This window comes from Camelus bactrianus, chromosome 25, assembly GCF_048773025.1.
Source record: "Camelus bactrianus isolate YW-2024 breed Bactrian camel chromosome 25, ASM4877302v1, whole genome shotgun sequence".
NCBI lineage: Eukaryota > Metazoa > Chordata > Mammalia > Artiodactyla > Camelidae > Camelus > Camelus bactrianus.
In genome coordinates, this window is record NC_133563.1 from 3761018 (window position 1) to 3782355 (window position 21338).

A 21338-nucleotide genomic window follows, 5' to 3' on the forward strand; every position below is an offset into this window, starting at 1 on the left:
AACACTTGCGGATGGTAGAGGATTTCACGTTAGCTCCTCCACCCCTCACCAGTAAAAATTAAGTATGCACCCAAATGGCCTTCTGGTCACACAAAATAAAATTGAAAAGGGGAAATAAAAAGTAACTCATTGATGCCTCTGTTCATGACCAAACTGACTCATTTCAGATAAGATTACATGAGATCATTGAAAGCTGTATTTATTTGAGAAAAATTATTTCTAAACATGATTGGGTCCTAGAAAGTTCTACCACCCTCTGGTGACTCACTGAAACTATTTTATTTCAAAAACATATGCTTTTCATGTTCTTTCTTATACCACTTGTCATCTAACTCTTCTGTTCCTTGCTATCTTCCTTTTTGCCTATTTTCCAATGTTTTATGAAATTCTACTGGGAAAAAAAAAGAATATAACTGATAGTTTTCCCTCGTCACTATATTCAGGGATATAACACTCCTCTGTAATAATCTGCAGGCTCTTGAGTCAAAAATTCCAAGTCTAGGATACTAGCTTAGCAATGCCACTGATTTTCCATCACTGTGATCAACAGTATAAAAAGTTAACAAGGCCTTTCCCATCTTATACAGGTGTATAATATAGGTTTTGTCAAGAAATACAAGGTCAGACCATAAAGGATTAAACCAAAGTATCACAAAGCTTGAGAGTGATTTCCCCTCACCTTCCAAATAGTAAATAGTAGCCATTTATTCATTAAAGATACTTCATAAAATGCTTTTTATCATTAATTGAAACTGAACTGTGAGCCTAGAAAATGCTAACAGACTTAAGGTTGATCACTGTCTTTTGAAGTAAGAGCACAGTAGATTCTCTTATCACAGAATGTGGATAAGCAGAAATAATACATTGTTCTTCAGTGACAGGCATCTACATGTTTTTCAGGGCTTACTTATGAGCTAAAGGGAATGTAACTCCTACAAATGCCACTTAAAAATTATGTTAGTTCAGGAATAACATCACATTCAGAGATTTTGGCCATCAGGAATAACTATATTCAAATTTTTGAAAAATATTTTAAATTATTTTGAGTTTTTTTGCATATTCCTCAAATTTACCACAGTGGAATAGATTTGAATTAAGCCTAAACCTACTGATCTAGGTATAATAAGGCTGTAAATGTTTGGATTTCACTAGTTATAAATAATGTGACAGTCTATTAAAGATTTAGAAAGTCCATTTGTAAAATTACTTAAAAATAGGAATAATACCCAACTCATTCAAGTTATTTAAGTTTAATCCCTCACTTTCTGGCTAGCCCAGCTATCTTAGGAAGGCTGACAATGACAAGTAAGAGAAGTCCCAGCCCCAGTCAGAAGCCATTCTACCTCTAAGGTGTTTCTGGGTATCTGGAGATTCTTGGTGAGAATTAGAAGTTAGAAGTCCAGAGTTACAAGTCAGTTGCCAGTCCAGTATACCAGAGCCCTCTGTGACCTGTATGAAGTGACAGTAAAGGTCACTGTCAGTCACAGTTAAAAGTCTCTTATCCCAGAGACCAGTTTTGCAGTTAGACTGATGTATGTGCTTGGCAGCTCAGAACGGATACTTTCAACTGTAGATCTGTTTCCATTGAGTAGCAGTCAGAAGCCTGTCAGTATTCCCTTAAGTGTTTTTTAATCCTTAAGAATAGAGATCAGAGAGGGGAAAAAAAGATCACAGGACACTGAGGGATATCTGTATAGCAATCTTCAAGGTGCAGGACCGCTCCTATCTGGGTGGCTAAACACAGGAGAGCAGGAGTGAAGGGAAATGGGTATTTGACTGTCGCCTTCTCACCTAACCCACGTCTTCTGTCTTCCCCCTTTAAGAACAATGCTTGAGTATTTTCTGTCCTATTCTTATTCTGCCCGCTTCTCTCTACATTAATGCTCTGGGTTTTTTTTTTTGTTTTGTTTTGTTTTGTTTTTTTATCTTGATAAGGGACAAGATAATTAACAAAAGAATAAGATCCTATTTTATCAACAACTTCTCTGGTTTGTATACTTCCCCTTCCTGCCAATGATCTCACCCCTGCTTAGATCATTCTCTTTGTTTATGGGCTTCCTTGTATGGGTTGTCATCATGGTCACAGTTTGCCTGCGCTGTGTGTCTGTGAAGGAGACGGCTGGCTCCAGCAAGAGCAGCACAGGCCCATGAGTAAGCGCTGTGAGCCTGCCGAACCGGACCCGAGTCCTGGCATTCCAGCGGCCCGCAGCAGTGGGCACGGCATCTATCTGTAAGCTGGAAGCTCTGTGCAAATGGAAGGTGCCGGTATCAGCAGTAGGTGTGTCATTACCACCAAGTGATCCCTTTGTGGTTATTGGAGAGTACAGGTAACACACAGGCAGAAATATGATGGAATACAATTTTTGTCTAAAAATGTTCTTTTAAACATCATTTGGAGTTGCTAAAATGACAGCTCCAGCACTGAACTGCTTGCTTTATCTAATACAGGTACTCGGCAACAATACGTAATGACGTTCATTTTAGATTTTTTTATATCACAAATATCTGATAGAAGAGACTAAAAATAAGAGGGAAGTAAATGGTGAAATAGGAAGTATTTTGTGTCTCTTGAAGGTTTTGTTGCAAAAAATCTTTGCAACTATTTTTATTCTAGTTAATCTTTTGTACGTCATTTGCCCTGTGGAAAAACAGATACCTCTGTATTTCATAAAATGTGATGGCTACAGTAAGGAATAAATTCACTAAATTCACAAAGCTGTTTATATGATTGTTTAAATTCAAATCTTTACTTTTTTAGACTATATTTTCAGAATTTATCACTATCGAGATGTTATTTCACGGCAAAGCTTTAGAGGTCTACACTGCTGCCTACCAAAATATACAAAAGATTGATGAAGAAGAAGATTTAGAGGTAGGACTATGTGTGTCTAAGCTCAGTTCTTCTACTGATATGGAAATGTTTAAAAAAGCATTAGAGTTTGGGTAAAAATATTTTAAATTAGAACACTACAGTGGTTTATATGTTATTGTATACAGTTCCAAATAGCTGAAATTTTATGATTTTCTATTTAAGTTTTCAAATTAACCATGGTAAAGTTCCAACAGTTAATTTATTAATAGTTAGTAAAATATAAGAGAAATAAAGTCATTACACAAAATAATGTATCATCTTGACTAGTGATCTAAGTTACTTAAGGTGCTAAAAATAACATTAATTGATTTGAGCGAACATCTGAGTGTTTATGCCGTGCACAGTACCCAGGGCTCTGCATGCATTTTCTCACTCACCCCTGCACAGTCCTGTGAGGTAGGTACTGTTACTCTCCTTTTACAGGTTTAAAGGCTTTTAGAAACTTAACTTGCCCACGGCCACTTAGCTAGTAAATAGCAGAATCTGGCTTCTAATTAGTTTTGTGTGACTTAATCAGCAAGTGATGAAATAAATGTAGGTTGGTAAGTAAGCCTGTGTCATGCTGATAGTTAAATGCAAACAAATCTGACTGGCCAACTAACATTAGAGCAATTAAATATCAAAGACTGGCTTCAGTGAGCTCATCTGAAGGGTAAATGTCCTACAGTCTCACCTCCGAAAAGACAGAAAGAAAGGCAAAGTGTTTTTGCTGAAACAGATAAAATATTCAAGACGTATTTTGTCCATTTATCTCTACATGTATCTCTAGGAGTGAGAAAGGACATGTACTCACGATACTTGAATTTGAGTGTCTGTCATTTGATAATTTTGAAGACTCTCCCGGCTTTTCTTTTGCTTTATTTTTTTTTTAACTAACTTAAATATCTATAAAGAGATCCCCTGGGCATTCTCTTCCCACTACTCCACTGGTTCCAAGAAACTTGAATTCAGTAAAACCAGATTATAGCTTGGCTACAGTGAAGGGAGGTACATCTTTTGGTGTGTGGGTATGTTTTCCTGTACCAAAATCAGGTCTCAGTTTTACATCCGTTACACATACAGGATCATTTCTATTTACTGTTTGTCAGTAGATGGCTTCCTATGTGTCTATTCCCTTGAAATACTAAAGCTCAGGTTTCTTAATTTTCACTCCTTTCTATACCTTATTTTTTAAAAATATAGATTATCAAGGGTTTCTATTGGTCATTTGTAAAATAAAATAGCAAATGTTTATATTGTGATTGCTTTGAACCACCTGCTGATCTATGCATTTTAATTCTATTATTTTAATCCTCCCATCAACTTTTTAATAAAAGTACTTACTGCCCTCATTTCTATGGATGAGAAAACTGAGGCACAGTAAGGCTAAGGCACTTCCCAGAGGATCCCATGGCCGATAGGTAACAGCTGGGAGCCACACCCCGAAGTCTGACCAGAGACATAGTGTTTCTGCCCTCTTTACACTGCACTGCCAGACGTCGGGTTCTGGGTGAGTGCCATGAACTGTTTCCTGCAAAAAACAACACTTCATTGAATGGCAGGTTCAAAACTGAGCCCCCACTTTTGTGCAAGACTGGAGTCCCCTTTACAAGTATTTTAATTCTCCTTTTCCTAATACCCTTGACCCAGTACATTTCTCACTAAAAGTTCCTTCAAGCCCTTTGGACCCCAAGATTTTCCGTCTCATTCCAGAGGTCCTAGATATCCTTTTTGTCACCCCACTTCCTTTATCACTTCTCTTACCACCGTTCTTCATCAGCTAGCTAGGCAGCTTGTAGGATTCATTAAAAACACAAGGTATCAGGGCGGTGTGGGAGGTGGGTTTTTGATGGGGCACTTTCTAATGGGGCAGTTGAGCAAGTTACCTTCTTCATGCTTCAGCTTCCTCATCTCTAAAATGAAGAGACTTAACGGTGTTTACCTCATAAAATGTACATTTAGCAGCTGTTTGTTGAGCACTTGTTACATGCCAGGGACCACTGTAAGCGCTGAGGATTTAGCATTATATGTTAAGAATTGGTCCAAGTTGTCAAAAAGCAGAAACCTAAAAGGAGTTCAGACATTAAGAGAAAAAGAAAAATACTGTGTAACCCTTTAGATTTTATAATGCGACCAGTCCCATATAGAAAAAACGTGTGCTGTGAGTGTATGTGATGGAGGGTTCTCAGCAGCCTGGGGAATCAGAGAAAGATTTCTTAATCAGAAGTCTGAGGGATGAGTAGGATACCTGGCAACAACTTTCAGGCAGAAAATGCAGATAAATAAATAGATTATACAAAGGTCCTGAGGCCCAAGTGAACTGCAGGCAGAAGCTATCACTGTGATGCTACACAGAAACTGTGAAAAGGAGAGGAGAGCAGCCTGGGGAGAGCTGTACACGACCAGCAGGGTGTGATTACATCAAACAGGTACCAAGAAGAGGAAGGATCCTTTAAGTTCCTTGGAAACAAGTAGAGCAAATATGCAGAAGACAGAGAAATAGCTTGCTGTTCTTAGGGAGCAGCCCTTGCTCTCTGAGAGCTGATAATTTTGGCGGCAGCTGACTGTGTGCATCTAGTTATATCAGGAAACCATCCATCTTACCTGATTTGTTCTTCACATAAAAAGTATTGTCAAGCCCACTTTACCCTTCAAAAAATCACCTCTGTGCATTCACTTCAGAGCGTATTCAGATCTTGAGACTCACTCCTAGAAGAGATCTTGGACCATATTGGAAAATGCATTATTGCCAATAAACGAATATTCCTGTAAGCCTATAATTTGGCAATAAGAGATTAATTTTAACTGGTTTAGACTTTTATCCCAAGGCTCATATATCATTTTACATTTCCCACTCTATCTTTGCTAGAAAAGCTAAAAAACAAACCTCGTTCCAACGAACATATATTTCTTCCAGATACCAGTGAACTGAGTCACCCAGTCTTGGCATCGTACCAGTAAGCCAGGCTCCACGTCTGCGCCAGAATATAATCGGGTCCTCAGTAACCTATTAAGACCTGACTGGCATGCCTGACTTGCCCTAAAACACAAGCCTCACCTCTTGTGTTACACTTCATCCCTTGATTCCTTCTGTGTCCTGCATTTCATTAAGGTTTAAAGAAATGTGTAGACATCCCCTCGTTTGGGTCTCCTTTTCTCAAAACACCAGGATTAAGGTCATGTTAACATCATTCATTTACCAGATCACTGTCTTAAGCTGGAAGGAGTTGCAAAGATAAAACAAGGCTCCTTGCTCTAGAGGAACTTAAAACTAGTTGTGGAGACAGATACGCAGTTACGGAACAGTGAGATAAAAGCTGTACTGGGAGTATGAACAGACGGAGGCACTGACTGGAGACCAGGCTTCTAGCTGGGTCCAAGTGTGTGGTGATGTCTTTCATTGTGAAGGTGGATCTGGAGCTACACCATCCAATACAGTAGCCACTAGAAACATGTGACTATTTAAGGTTAAACTGTAATTAAAAATGTGGTTCTTCAGTCATATAAACCACATTTCAAGGGCCCAGTAGCCACATGTGGCCTTTTTGGACAGCACAGAACAGCGAGCATTTCCACCATCTCAAAATAATTATACTGGATAGTGCAGGTCTTGAACAGAAGGTAGTGGGGAGCATGCACATTGCTGTCAGAGTCGACAGGGAATTGGTGTAAGGGGAGCCATTAAACACTGTGATAAGATAGAGAGATCTTGAGGGAAGGGTGTCAAAAATGGGAGAGCGGCCTAAGGGAAACCCTTTAAACATGTTTCAGGTGTAAGTAGAAAAGGAGCTGTGAAGAAAAAGGGCAGCTAGGACGTGCAAAGAGTTGAGTGATGGCGCGCAAGGGGAAGAAGTTTCAGGACGAGGTCAGTTACAATGAAGACAAAAAGATGACTTCGGTGGTTTATGGCAAGAGCAATTTCGGTGGCAGGGGAAAGCCTAATAGTGGTTTGCTGACAAATGAGATGAAGCGGAGTGCTTGAGAAGTTTCTTAAAAAGTAAAGTTATACCTTGAAGTAGGTTTTTTTTTTTAATGGATCTTGAGCTAGTTTTCTGGAGGAGAAAATCTGTGGAGGAAGAAAATTTGTTCGTTGAAGTTTTGGCTAAAGGGAAAATGCACCTTGGAGAGAGTAATGACATTTGCTTTAAAAAAGGAAAAGAATGCCATGAAGAACTGAGGAAAAAGGGAGGGAATGTGAAGAAATTCACACCTGACAGACTTACCTTCTAGTCTGTGTGTTACATAAATGGTGGGACAGGGAAAGACACAGACAGGGAAGGTGAAGAGCGTGCTAAGATTCAGAACTACTGCTCAAAAGAGGAAACTGACCAGCAATGGCATTCTAGATTCTGAGACTGGAATCCAATAAATTATAGTGGCACCAGTTTACTCTCCTGTGATGTTCTGTGAAAGTACTGCAATGAAGTTAAACTGATAAAAAAGAGCTGAGGCTAGGCAGAACAGAAAGAATCAAAGGTGTGACTTAGTCTCCGCATTGGGTTACTCTTTGAAGGCAGGAACTTTTGATGTTTCCCCAACAAAAGCTCTCAAGTGATTGTTCCAAGACCCGTCATCATCCTACCTGGCTTAACAGAACTTCTTAACTTTCATCTTTCAACTTAAAACATTTTTGTATTTGTTTGATTTGTTCTAAATTTACAATTAAGTAAAACTTTGTCAGGGGGTTGCTTTAAAAAATTCTTAAATAAGGGGAACTGTCCAGATTTCCATTGTTTAGTATCCATTTTATAATGTTGTTGTATCATTGCAACAGGTTTTCCGAAATTCTCTGTATCCACCAGATTATTCATCTCGTTTAGATATTGTGAGAGCAAATTCAAAGTCACCTCTTCAGAGATCACTGTCCGCTAAGTGTGTATCTGGAACAGGACAGGTGAGCTAGAAACCGTAATTTAAAGGAATTTGAGCTGTTGCCTTTGGAACTGTTCCGTACTAAGAGTGTTTCCCTTAAGCCATACGACTTCATATAACTTACCCTCTCGTGTAAAAGAACAGATTACAGTAGCTGCGGATCTGTTATTTCTTGTATTATCTGTAGCAAATACTACTCTCTAAAGCAGAACATTTGGGAGCAGAGGTGGAAAGGACAGAATGCTAATCAAGATTTGTCCTCTGGTATAATATAAAGAGCACAGATTCTAAAATCAAACCACTTTGCGTTTAAATCCCCCAATCACAGCTTACTAGAAATTATCTTTTGCTGAACACTATCATAGATCCAGAAGCACATATCTTTAGATAAAGAGTCAATTTTCTCTTTTCTTCCATATCCAGAAAGCCTGAGTTACCTGCTATCTAGAACAGGGAGGGGTCAACCACCTTTTTAAGGGGCCAGAGAAAATACCAGGTTTTGCGGGCCAGTTGGTGTCTGCCCCAACTAAGAGCAGCCATAAACAAAACAGTAACAAATCAAAGTGGGTTGTAATAAAATTTTATTTCCAAAAACAGGAGACAAACTGGGCTATAGCTTGCCAATTCCTGCTTCAGAGAGCTATGGCCTTTTTCGTATCTAGCCTTCAGAATTTAAAATTGAGCAAAGTATTTTCCAAATACAACTTTTAGGTAAATTTGACCCAATACCTTCTATTTTCATTTGATTCTCCTCTAAACATTTATTTGCTGCTTTTTATTTATGCATCTCTCTCTCTAACCAAATTACATTTTTATTATTCTAGCACTAAGTGCCTTGCACATAAATTCCACAAATTTGTGTATTAAATAAAGCACGTAAAAAATTGACTGTTTAGAGCTAATAATGTCACCTAAGTTAGCCAAGATCTATGTAGCATTTTAGAACACATAATCCCAGGGCTTCTTGACCTCAGCACTTTTGACTTTGAGACAGATGATTTGGCAAGGGAGGATGTGGGGAGCAGTAGTACCGTTCTGTGCACAGTAAAGATATTCAGCTGCAACCCTAGCGTCTACTCACAGGATGCCAGTAACAAACACACACACACCCAGCTGTGACAATCAACAGCATCTCCAAACACTGCCAAATGTGCCCTAGGAGGTAAAAGTTTGAAGACTTTTCAGCAGTGGCAGCAGTCAAGACTTAAAGCCAAGTGTTGAATTCAGATTCACAATTCATTCCATTTAAATCATACTATTTTTAAAGTTTAGTATTTCAGCTGCCTAGTTGAAATATTCTCGTGTCTTTGCCATCCTTTTTTCATGATTCCCAAATTCTTTTTTTTGTGAACTAAGAATTGTTTAACCTCAAATATTTTTGACCTTCATAATATACTTAGAATATACTTTTCTCAGAAAGTATTTTATGTTACTGGTATCCAAATGACTAACTGGATCAAGTGGCTAATTTCACGTTTTTATTCAAAAAAATAACATGATAAATAAATGCAAAAAACTTTGTGACTATTTCAAACCTTAAATTCATCAGGAATTTTCATTACTAAAAATTATTATTTATGGACATTTTTCTGAACTATTTGTTGTATATGCCCTTCTCTATCAGGGCATATTAAAAAGATACCAAACATGTAAAAATATTTTTAAGTTAGTATTTTTTTAAAATATGTTAACTTTTAACAGGTATCCACCTGTCGACTAAGGAGGGATCAACAAACAGATGATGATGATGAAGAGGATGAAGACTTAGATGTTACAGAAGAAGAAAATTAATTTTCTTAAGTAAACTTTGCATTTCCATTTTCATCTTAAATGATACGGAATCCAGAATTACTAAACTGTAAAACTTTATACTGGCTTGATACATTTAACCTCAAAATGAAATCCTACTGGAAATGGAAAAATAATTAAAGGAAATTTATGCTGACCAAAAATGAAGGTTTTTTAAAAACATTACAGTCATTTCAACATACTGTCTAGCAGCATGTGATCTTTTTGTATAGGTTTCATTAAAAAAAATGTTATGTATTTAAAAATTATTTATTAATACACTCTACCTAGTTGAGGTTGCAATAGTTAGGTAGATTAAAAAAACAAAAGGTCTAACAATTCCACTTGTTCCTTTTAGGTTGACACCATGCTTTCATCACCAGAAAAGGGTCCTAGACAGTTGTTCTGATTAAATACAAATTCTATTCCATAAAGCTTTAATCAAAAAGACAAGTTTCCTTTTTTTTTTCACCTTTCTTGTCACTTTTACTACAACCTAAATTTTCATTATTTGATACGTAAATTTACTTTTCGACAAAAGTGTAATCACTCTTGAATAACAGTAACGGGACACTAGGATGTCAGTGTTTAACACACACACACGCTCAAAGCATAAATTTTAGCTTTAAAAAGCTACATTCAGCCTGATTCTGGTTTTAAAACGAACCGTCGTCGCACTAACGCATTATACATGGTAGTACAACTTTTGGAAAGCTGTAATCTGGTGGACTGTTGCCCTAAAAAACATCATGGAAAATCATAAATCAGTAAAAATTCTATACAAATTTTACCAAACTACCATCTAGTCAACAGAAGAGTATATAGTCACTCTTACTCCTGAAAATATAGAACATTTAATCAGAGCCTTTCAGCACATCTGATGCTTTTACTTCTTTGGGATGGGGAACTGTACTTTTGTTATTTTATGGATCCCAGTGAGGCATATAAAAGTTAGGAAATTTATAAAATTATTTGGGATAACCACAAAAAGCAATTATTCATAACAGAAAAATAAAGACTTTCTAGAAAGCTTTTATGACTTTGTTATTCGTGGTTCTGTTCTTAAAGCACTGCTTCCTAAAAATAGTTCTAAGTGGTAAAATACTTTAGTACTTTTTAAGTAAGAAATTCGTAACATTTTAAAACTGTAAATAAGCTGGTATTCTTAAGAAACTGAGGATATCACTGCATTGTTCTTTTCGCAGTATTTAAACTTAGTGTTGTTGCTGGGAAAAAAAACAGGGTTACAGTAATTTCTCTTGCTGCTTACAATCACAATTCAACTTCTCTTGAGCATCAGTTGCCCTATTGTAAAGTTAAAACAGTGCCTGATATATAAAGCAATCAGCAGATTAATTCTGATATACAATGTACAGTCTGCATACGTCAAAAAAATTCTAAGACGAGAATATTATATGTAATACTTTCAGTGTAAAATTGTTTCTTTTAGATCAGACATAGGTTGGCACACTTTTTAAAGGGTTACAGTCAACATTTTTACAATTTGAGTCGAGACAATCAAAGCTATTAGTTACTTATGTAATCTTTAAAAATGTAAAAACCTCTTTTAGCTTCCTTGTTTAAAAAAAAAAAAAAGGCAACCCACTTGACTAGTTATTTGACTCTCTAGTTAACTGCCTCCATTCCTTATCTCCAGAATAGGTTTATTACGGTTATTGGGACTAAATGATATAGTTAGTTTATATACGATTACAGATCATAAACATACAGGATCTATTAAAGTTCAATAAACATTAGCTAATAATACAAAGATGGAGGTGAGAGGGTCACTGCTTAATAGGTGATATATGTACCAAGAGCCACTGCTCTTGAGCATGTTCTCAGTAAGTGATAAACTCTGCACTCCTAATATGATGCTTATCTATCTCTTGATTGTGGGATTAAGTTTACTTTCTATACATAATCTCTATTTTTCAGATACCTGTGAGACAAAAATGTTTGGCTTTAAGAGAATTAAAATGCCACTGGGTTTTAAACTGGAGAACCAATATGCCACTAGAATACCCAGCATATCTAGTAAGAAACCAATCTGGCCGAGATGACAATTGTTGGAAGTTGGGCGATGGGTATGTAAGGATTTAGTACATCATTTTCTTTTATGTGTTGGAGACTGGTGGTGTGCTGGTAAACTGGCTTTCTGAGGTGGAAAATGCCTGGATTTGCTGTATTTACCAATTTTCATGGTATAAATACTCCTACCATGTCCAGTTTAAGTCATCAACATACCACTGCAGGCAGAGTTGGCAAGAGATGTGCAAAAATGGTTCCCAACTAGTGGAAGCCAGAGTTCTATAATAAACTTTTTATTTTAAAAAAAGTTTTAAAATATATATTAAACTGAAGATTATGGAGTAAAATTAACTATTCATATCAATCCATTAATTTTACAATCAGAATACAAAGCCTGTGTCCTGTGTTTACTATTGTGTTAGCCTCTTATCTACCACCACCATTCCCACCCCAGCCTAAACTGAGTAGTTCCGTATTAACTGATACACTATAAGCTTCATGTTAGCTTTTATTGATATGTATTTGAGAAGCGTTTTTGTCTTCCAACACATTCCTTAAGAAAACTAATCAAATAAACCATCTATATAATTTCTGAGCATTTTAAAATATAATTTCTTCCTGTTTTGTTCCTTGCGCTTCGTTCAGATGTTAAGAATTTCTCATTCCCCTAGCTGCTTATAAGCTTACTAGTTTCAAGAGCCATAATGATGTGTTTTTTTAAACCAAATTTACCAGTTTATTCATTCTACTAGCAAGCAGGATATAATTAAAAACAAACACAGAAACTTCAGGTGGCTTTTTTTAGACTTCTTTAAATCACTGGAGATTATTCCAAAATACTTACTGTACAAACTGGCTAAGTACTAACAAAGTATTCCACCTCTGCAAGACCCTATTACTACATTAAATGACTAAACTATATAAACTCAACTTTTTTTTTTATTTGCTCAGTGTGGGAAATACCTAAATCACAGAACTGAGGAAAATTAACTTTGTTTTATGTAAACTATAAAAGGCCAACCAAAGTCAAATCATGTTTGATAAAATGAACTTTCAAATTAGAAGCCAATATATAATGTTAGTATCCCAGAGAAACCTGGATATATGAGAACTTTTAAAAGTTACTTTGTCTTTTAGTAACAATGTAAGCATACTGATTTTATATTTTTAATGCTATTTTTAAAGCAACAATGGAGGTAAGAAAATATCCTTTACTCTTGAAAGTATTTTTAACATGGTTTTACTAAAATTTAAAATACCATTTAACAAAGTTAGTAGGCAAAAGTATTAAGAAGAGTCAGTAGTCTCTCTGGGTTGAAACTGGCTCCGATTTACTAGCCATGACTTTAGGGATGTTACTTAAAACTATATATATTTCATTATCTCATTTGTAAAATAAAGGTAAATAGTCTATGCTTCTTAGGGAATACTAAGATTGAGATTATGCATGTAAAACACTTCTACTGCCTAGCACATAATAAATGCCCAATGTTAGCGTTACTATCAGCATGGTATAGAAAAATCAAACCAGTATTTTGTAAAATGTCTACAATAAATGCTGAATATCAAAGAAGTCAAAATTCAATCTCACAAGTTATTATATTTAGTTACTGAGTCTTTGGATAAAAAGTTTTGAAATTAAGAACCTCATTAAAAATACAAGTTATATGAATCATCAATAAATTCTCCTAGAAACACAATATATCCATTTATCAGATTCTTCCCAGCATAAGCCTGAAAGGCCCCTTGTACCTATAATTACTTTCATCTTTTAAGTATTTTCAGTAAATCTTATTAGTTTGGTTGATGAGATGTTGGAAGAAACCACAGAACTATACATAGCACTCTACACTATTATCACATAATGTTTGGTCCCTCCTATCATATTGTTGAATGTAGCTACTGGAAACCTTCACAAAAGCAGCTGTAATTTTTTTCTTTACATACAAATACAAGTTAATTAGTTGGTCTATTTGGTTGCAATTTTTTTATTTTTATAAAACTTTGAAAGTATTGAACATGGAAACTTTAAGAATCTCCTAAACTTTTTACATAAGTAAACTTCAAGTTCACAGTCTGTCCATTTTGAACTACTTATGATTAATGGGAGGCTTAACACAGTAATAACTCAAGACAAGGAAGAGGGCATTAATTATGCAGGCAGTTAGCAATGAACATGCTAACCCTGAACAATCAGTCACTGACCATTTCCTTACACAGTCTGAGTAAAATGATGCAGACTACAAAATGGAAACAAAAGTGAATATAAAATTTACCTTCCCCAAATACAGTTCTACTTTATACAAGTCTTGAGGTTTACCCATGACATCAACAGAAATGCACTCAGAGAAATAGTTCTCTCCTCCAGTCAAAAAAAACCAAAAAACAAAAAACCATATGATTTTAAATTAGAAAAAATGAACGGCAATTTGCAAGCAAAAGAAAACCAGATTCACAGTCTAGTATTTACATTTGTTCTATTCACAGATCAAAATTAAAATGTTTTTCATTAGATAATTAAAAATAAACACTTAAAAATTGCATTTTACTGCATCAATACTGTGGGGAGGTAACTGAAGGTAGAAATGCTCTCTAGAGCAAAATTAACTTAACTTTGCGGGGGCCAACTGGTCTATCGTTCAGATCTTTAATAGCAGCCATAGCTTCGTTATAGTTTATCATGGCAACAATGGCTTCCCCTGTAGGTAATCCTTGATCATTATACTGTATTGAAACGGATTCAGGTATGATTCTATAACCATGGAAAAAGTCTAGAATTTCATTAACATTAGCCTTAAATGGAAGATTCATTATTTTAATAGGTGTTACTCTACCTGAATTACAATTTAATTTTGGATCAGGCATAAATCTCCCCTCAGGAAAACTTCCCATATTACGCTTTCCAAAATCAAACTTGCCTCCTTCTGGGCGACCAAAATTCACAAAAGGGCGATGACCTCTAAAATCATCAGGGGGGCTCCTCAACTCCTCACCAGGAAGTCTAAAATTGTCAGGAAGTCTAGGGTCCTCCTCCGGAGCTTCCCTGAGGTCTTCCTCTGGGAGCCGCCTGAAGTCCTCATCAGAAGGGCATCGGAAATCATCCTCCTGAGGACTCCTGAAGTCCTCATCAGGAGGGTGCCTAAACTCTTCATCCGGAGGGCCCCTGAAATCTTCATCCAGCGAATGCCTAAAATCTTCCTCTCGTGGGCGCCTGAAATGCTCCTGGGGAGGCCGCCTGAAATGCTCCTGAGGCGGCCGCCGGAAGTGTTCCTGGGGCGGCCGACGGAAATGTTCCTGGGGCGGCCGACGGAAATGCTCCGGGGGTGGCCGCCGGAAGTGCTCCGAGGGAGGCCGCCGGAAATGCTCCGGGGGTGGCCGCCGGAAGTGCTCCGGGGGTGGCCGCCGAAAGTGCTCCGGGGGTGGCCTCCTAAAGTCCTCCTCAGGAGAACGCCTGAAATCCTCCTCAGGAGAATGCCTGAAGTCCTCCTCGTGGGGCCGCCTTAAGTCCTCTTCAGGTGGTCGCTGGAAGTCTTCCTCTGGAAGTCGCCTGAAGTCCTCCTCATGGGGCCGCCTGAAGCCTTCCTCAGGTGGTCGCCTCCATTCCCCAGGGGGAAGCCGTCTGAAGTCCTCCTCAGGAAGCCGCCTCCAATCCTCCTCTGGTGGCCGCCGGAAGTCTCCCTCTGGGGGCCTTCGCCAGTCCTCCTCGGGGGGTCTCCTGAAGTCTTCCTTGGGAGGCCGCCTGAAATCATCTTCAGGTGGCCGCCTCCAGTCCTCCTCCCGAGGGTACCTGAAATCCTCCTCTTCCCAAGGGCGCCTTAAGTCCTCCTCAGGAGGCCCCCTGAAGTGTTCCTCCCGAAGGTGCCTGAAGTCTTCCGGGGAGCGCCTGAAGTCCTCCGGGGAATGCCTAAAATCTTCAGGAGGCCGCCTATCAGGCGGTCGGAAATCTCCCTGGAGATGCTTAAAATTGTCCAGTTGCCTCAAGTCCTCTTGCTGATGCCTAAAGTTTTCAGAAGGGCCAGCTGAGTATACTGGTAGATCATCTGAGTCAAATAAATGAGGATAATCATCTCTATCACATGACTGTGTATGGTCATGCATTCTCTCACTGGACATTGAAGAAAAATTTACACCAAACTCCTGCATTTGTACCTCAGATATGAGCCTCAACAATACCTCTGTCCCCAAGAATCTTCGCCGGTTTAAACGTTCAGCTTTCATGGCCTGTTCTTCTGATTTGAATTTCACCAATGCTTCTCCCAGACCAACTCCTTTGTCATCATAAAGCAAGTAAATGTCATCCTCAGCAAGATTAAAGTCTGCAAAGAACTTCTGCACTTCAACTTTCGTAACATCAAATGGAAAATTTCTTATATATATGCACAGTTTCTGGCCAGAGTAGCCTTCTTGAGAGTGTTTTTGTGAAACGTGTACAAGCCTTTCTTTCTCTGCTGATGCTGGTCTTTTCTTTTCGTAACATTCAATGAACTTCAGCATTTGTTTTCTAGAAACTGGATCAACATGAACTGGACGGTACTGTAAAACAGTCTTATGCAAACCCAGAGCAGTGTTATAGTCTTTCAGAGTCTTGAACATCACAAAGGCGTATCTTGTTCTTCTTTCATCTTTATATAAAAACCTAATCTGTTCATTAGTCAGATCAGTATCTCTAAAGAAATTCCTTAAATCTCTTTTGTTAATACTTAGGGACAGATTTTTTAAGTGAACATAAAATCCAAGAGGAGAACGAGAGCGTGTTCTTCTGGGAGATTTTGAATGCGATCGTTTCCAAAAATGTCTATCATTAATTCCCCTTGGTGGAGAATGTTCTTCAGTCCTCATAGGAATGTCACCCTCCTTAATTGCATTACCTCCAAACTCAATCCACTGTTGTTCTGAGCCTTGCATTACTTCTATAAATCTTGAGCCCATAAAACTTCTATGACATTTAAGACCTCCTGAAGCATCAATACATGAAGCAAATTTTACTATGGCATCACCATTATTTCGGCCATCATGATGCTTTAAGAAAATTACTCCATCCACACACAAACCAGAGAAAAAAACACGTACATCATCTTCGTTTACTAAGTAAGGCAAACCTCGCAGAAACAAGTAAGGATTCTCAGCCTTCAATGGCCGTGTCTTTCTTGGCCTTAAATCACCATGTCCTGTACCATTAGTATGAAACCCAGCGTCTTGATTAATTGGAGAGCCATATCCAGAATTACTTGCTTCTTCTTTAACAGCCTCAACAAAATTAGATAAGCTGCCAACCCCTGATGCCCCAGATCCTGGTCGCTCTCTTCCCATGCGATCAGTTCTTTTCATTTCTATAGTCTTCTGCATTTCTGCCTTACTACTAAGAAACAGCTCTACAGATGAATCCTTGATAAGCCCTCCTGAACGACTTATGGCACGTCTTGCATCTTCATCTGTTGCAAAAATAATAAAAGCCTCCCCAACTTCCCCTCCAATTATATGCACTCCTCCATCAGGAATAGTCAATCCCGTGAAGAAGTGACGAATATCCACAGGCCCCGCAATAAAAGGAAGCCCCAGTAAACGGATGACTACAGCCATGCTGAGCTCAAACCACAGCAATAATGACCTGCAGACAGAAAGGTACACATAATAGCAAGTCTTACTTTTGAAGTACCTTATCCCAAACTAAGCTTAGTAATTATTTGGTTCCTACCTTCTGAGCATTTATAAATGAAAACAAGATATGAGTTCACAAAGATATTGATTGTATCTAATTCTTTAAAAAAAGAAAAACAAGGAATAAACTTCCTCCCAGCTAAACATACAAATAAACCAGCTACTCTGAAGAAACATTTCCTATCACCTATCCTATACAGTATGAGCATCAAAAATATCAAATCTTCTTTGTAAGTCAGCCAAGTGCTACTTCACAACAAGACCAAACTATTGTCAGACATATCTTCTACTGAAACATCAAGAGAGAGCTTTGTGGATTAAAGAATTTTACCAACCACAATGAATTTTACATACTTAGAAAAGCCATCTATGGTCAGTATATAATTTCTGCTCATGATAATAAATTGCCTACCACCAGTGCATCACTGGCCAGACATAAAGTACAGAAGTCATGTGCACCTAGATGTACTATTCTATTTTACATTATTTTGTCAAGCCTCTGTGAAAAGCCTTAGACTCTGTATATCTTACCTTTTTTTTTTATTTCTTGGAGACCTGTTAATTCTGTAAAAGCAACTTAACTGTGGAAAGAAAATGAAATATAATTAATCCTTGGACCCTGCAATTGACTTTAAACAACGCCAGATTAGGATATTCATGGCAGAATTACTTATTAAAAGTGAAGCAATATAAGGAACCAAAACTAAAACCATCACAAAATGGTCATCTTTGTTCCAAGGGGAAATTAATCATACTTCAGCAAAAAAAAAAAAGAGGTGCAAATTCCAAGTAGATATCTGCAAATCAGTCCTTGATTGGAAGTGGCAAAGGAAAAAGGTGACAGAAATGTTGTATGTTTTGATTAGAGTGTTGGTTACAATGGTATATACATTTATCAAGGCTAAATGAATTCCATCCTTAAGGTCTGTGCATTTCACTGTACATAAATTTTATATCCACTTAAAAAAAAAAAAGACAACTGTTCTACAAGTAAAAATGACAATTTAAGAACACCAAAAATTTTCAAAAAAACTTCTCACTTCTACCCATGAGAACACCAAACATCTAGCTCATTATGTCCAACTCTCCTGCAAATCTCTTCCCTTTCAAAAATATAAGACCAAATCAAATTAATGATACGATTGAACAAAACACATGTTTCAAATTCAAAAACCATTTTTAAAGCAATAAATCCAAACCAATGGCTACCATTTGAATACAATTTTAAGTTCTACATATGGAGCTCACACTTCCAAAGATGGAACTAAATTCCCGACTCCACTATAATGAAGACAAGTAGTAAAATATCCCTAAAATCAAAAATCTCAACTACTACTCCTTATCCTAAACTCCTAAAACAATTACAGTTAAAATTCATCTTAAGCCAAATAGAAAATGTTCAGATAAACACAGAATCTTATGCTAATCCATTTATTCCATTTCAAACAACTCTACATTTTACTGAGGAAACCCAAATGACAATGTAGGAAGGTAAAAATATAATAAAAAATACCTTAATCTGAAATGTTTGGGGATATCAGTATTAACTACTGAAAAATCTCAACTTAGTATTTCCTTAAGGAAATTTACATCTCATACTTTTAGAGATACTCAAATATTTAATGCAGTCTTATGAAATAAGTTTTTAAGGTCTGCTAAGTTAATGATTTAACTTAGTTATAAATTTATGCTTTTAATGTGCAAATAAATGTTCTAATTCAGTACTTACACTTAAAGTCCCTCTCTTCTACAAAGTGGTGTCAGAAGACATGTTCTTTGAACACTGCAAAGTTTATCTTCCTTTGAAAAAGGTCCACAGATTAAACTTTTTAAACTACAAGCTACACTAACAAACATATCAAGAAATTAATTGGCACATTTTACACATCTAAATTATCCATGCCAAACTGATATTAAAAATATTAATGAGGGTTACTATTAAAATATTTGCATGGTATGGGTGGGGGCAGGGGGCAAATGGGAAATCTCTGTACCTTCCACTCAGTATTACTGTGACCCTAAAATACTGTTCTAAAAAACAGTCTATTTGAAAATCTGCACAGTACCAAAAAAAGAGTGTAAGTTTAGTTTCCTCAACAAACCAACACCCACATCAACATTTTAACAAACACTGTAAATGGCTTCTGGAATAGTTACCCAAATTAACGTTCCAAGACTCCTTCCTTTGCAAAATGACTTAGCCTATTTTTCACTTTTAAAATACTTTAGAAAGCAATGTAATAAACATTATTTTGTCCCTCCTAAACTTTTTCTAAAACTTTAAAAGGTAACATAAATAAATCTACAAGAAACGCTGACATTTCAAGGAGTAATTATTGTTAAATTCAAAAAATGTGATGTAATTTATCCTCCCTAATTTAAAAACAATATTTTAGCTAAGTAGTTCCACGAGTACAAATTTATGAATTCCAATTCAAGTAGATTATATAAAATTTTTCTTCTTATTTGCCACAGCGAAATAAAACTACTGCTTAAACTTTTTTGCCCTTGAGATAGTAGGGTAATGTACCATTTGTCCTCCTACAAAAACACACCTAGAAGACCACCTCTAAGAGACCAGCTCTCAAAATGAGCACCTTTCCTGCGGTTTCCATGTTATTTCCTCAAATTCCTCAGAAAGTCTATTCTTAAAACGTTACACAAAAAGCAAAACACAAAAATACTCTAAAGTACTCTGCACTTAAAATTTTTCTTATGACAGCAACAAAAGTATTTTTGTGACTATTGCTGATTTAAAGACAGTGATCTGTTAGAACTTCTAACCTATGAAAAGAAGGAAGTGGGTTATAAAAGCTCATTTAAGGGGAAGTAACTTAAATTAGCAAGCTCATTTTAAATAATTGTGATTTTATGCAACTGAATCCCAGCTGATCACAGTATCACAAAACAACACGTAATGTGCATCTTCTAATCAAGCCTGAAAGGGAAATGGGAGGAAGGCTAAATTTAAATAGTTATTATCTCAGATCCATCTATTTTAACTAGAGAACAGTAAGTCATTTGCCAGACGTACTGAGGGACAGAACACTGCGACTATTTCTTAAAAACCTAAAGTTTTGATGAAGCACATTCAAATTCTAAACGCATGTCTTTCCCTGAAGAAAATAATCTACCCCAGTCCACAAGGATTCTTTATGACGATGTGCCTTTTATCCTTTTCTGATGCAGGTGATTAAAATAAAAACCAAAGCAATGACGGCACAGAGCCAAAGTCCCCAGTAGGAACCGTAAATGAAGACGAATCCACATGGCACAGGATTTCCCATAACATCCATCCATCCATCCTCAAACGGGGATCATCCGAAGGCATCGCTTCTATACCCAAAGCCTTTGTCCATCCTCCCAGGGGTCAGAGCTTCCTTCTTTCGCGTCAGGCCAAAGTTGCTACGTGGGATCCGATGCTGTCGCCAGACCTTCAGCCAAAATCAGCCTTCAAATTAACCTGGACCGCCCAACCTCCGTGCCTTTCCGTTACACCGTCCCAAGGGCAAACATTTCACCCTAACTCGCCACAGGGTGAACTGCCCCCAAATCTAAATGAAACACTTTGGCCCCTCTCAAGCCTAACGAGCCGGGCCTTCAGCGCTTTTCTGCCACCACTGACTACGATGACATAGCAAAGAAAAAAATACCTATGAAATCCCTCGAGATCTTCACTCTCAAGCAGACTGGGAAAGTGCACACACGACACCGCATGGAGGCTGACGGGGGAGTCGGTGCTTAGCAGGGAAAGAGGTGCACTAACGGCAGAAGCTACGCTAGTTCCTGGCGCGTCCCCGCCTTTCCCTGTTCTTCCGTCCCGGTCGCCAAGCCCCCCCCCCCCCGCCCCCGACGCCCCCAGGGTAACTGCTTCGCACTTGGCAATAAACACACACCACTGCTGCGGAGTCGGAGCCGCGAGGCTGGGGCGGGGGGCGCTCCTCGTCGCAGCAGCCTCCCCAGCACAGGTAGAGCTCTCAGAGAGCCTAGAAGATGGCGCCCACTCTCCCCTCTGCTCCGGACAAACGGACGTACAGTTTGTCTGCCCATGCGCTCTCCAGGCGTCACCCACCGCCCCGGCGCCCGGCCCACGTCTGCGCACGCGCCCCGACGCTCACCCGCTTCCTGTCGTCAGGGA

The 21338-nt window shown here is 37.9% G+C and overlaps 2 protein-coding genes across 7 annotated transcripts in view; one reads left to right on the forward strand and one right to left on the reverse strand.

Annotated features, from left to right (window-relative positions):
* CIBAR1 (CBY1 interacting BAR domain containing 1) overlaps window positions 1-10547 on the forward strand; it is a 24319-nt gene extending 13772 nt beyond the window's left edge. Inside the window, exons 7-9 of one of the 2 annotated variants that reach the window (XM_074352919.1) lie at window positions 2759-2872; window positions 7626-7745; window positions 9425-10547. In XM_074352919.1, the coding sequence (XP_074209020.1) occupies window positions 2759-2872; window positions 7626-7745; window positions 9425-9514 (324 nt within the window). In that variant the 3' untranslated portion in view covers window positions 9515-10547. The remainder of the gene's footprint in view (window positions 1-2758; window positions 2873-7625; window positions 7746-9424) is intronic. The other variant, XM_074352920.1, reaches the window with a different exon arrangement.
* On the reverse strand, window positions 8288-21235 carry RBM12B (RNA binding motif protein 12B). Of its 5 annotated transcripts, none has more exons than XM_010968396.3 (3): window positions 21097-21235; window positions 17732-17781; window positions 8288-17150 (listed from the first exon to the last, which is right to left on the reverse strand). In XM_010968396.3, exon 3 carries the CDS (start codon window positions 17120-17122, stop codon window positions 14135-14137), a length of 2988 nt encoding a protein of 995 aa, XP_010966698.2. In that variant the 5' UTR covers window positions 17123-17150; window positions 17732-17781; window positions 21097-21235; the 3' UTR covers window positions 8288-14134. The 5 variants fall into 5 exon arrangements, with proteins under 5 accessions (XP_010966698.2, XP_074209018.1, XP_045361411.2 ...); XM_074352917.1 differs by lacking the exon at window positions 21097-21235 and adding an exon at window positions 21079-21095; XM_045505455.2 differs by lacking the exon at window positions 21097-21235 and adding an exon at window positions 20854-21064.
* Window positions 21236-21338: the final 103 nt, after the last annotated feature.

Bases quoted from the DNA above. Each gene is read 5' to 3' on its own strand.
- RBM12B (XM_010968396.3), bottom strand. From the start codon at position 17,122: ATGGCTGTAGTCATCCGTTTACTGGGGCTTCCTTTTATTGCGGGGCCT.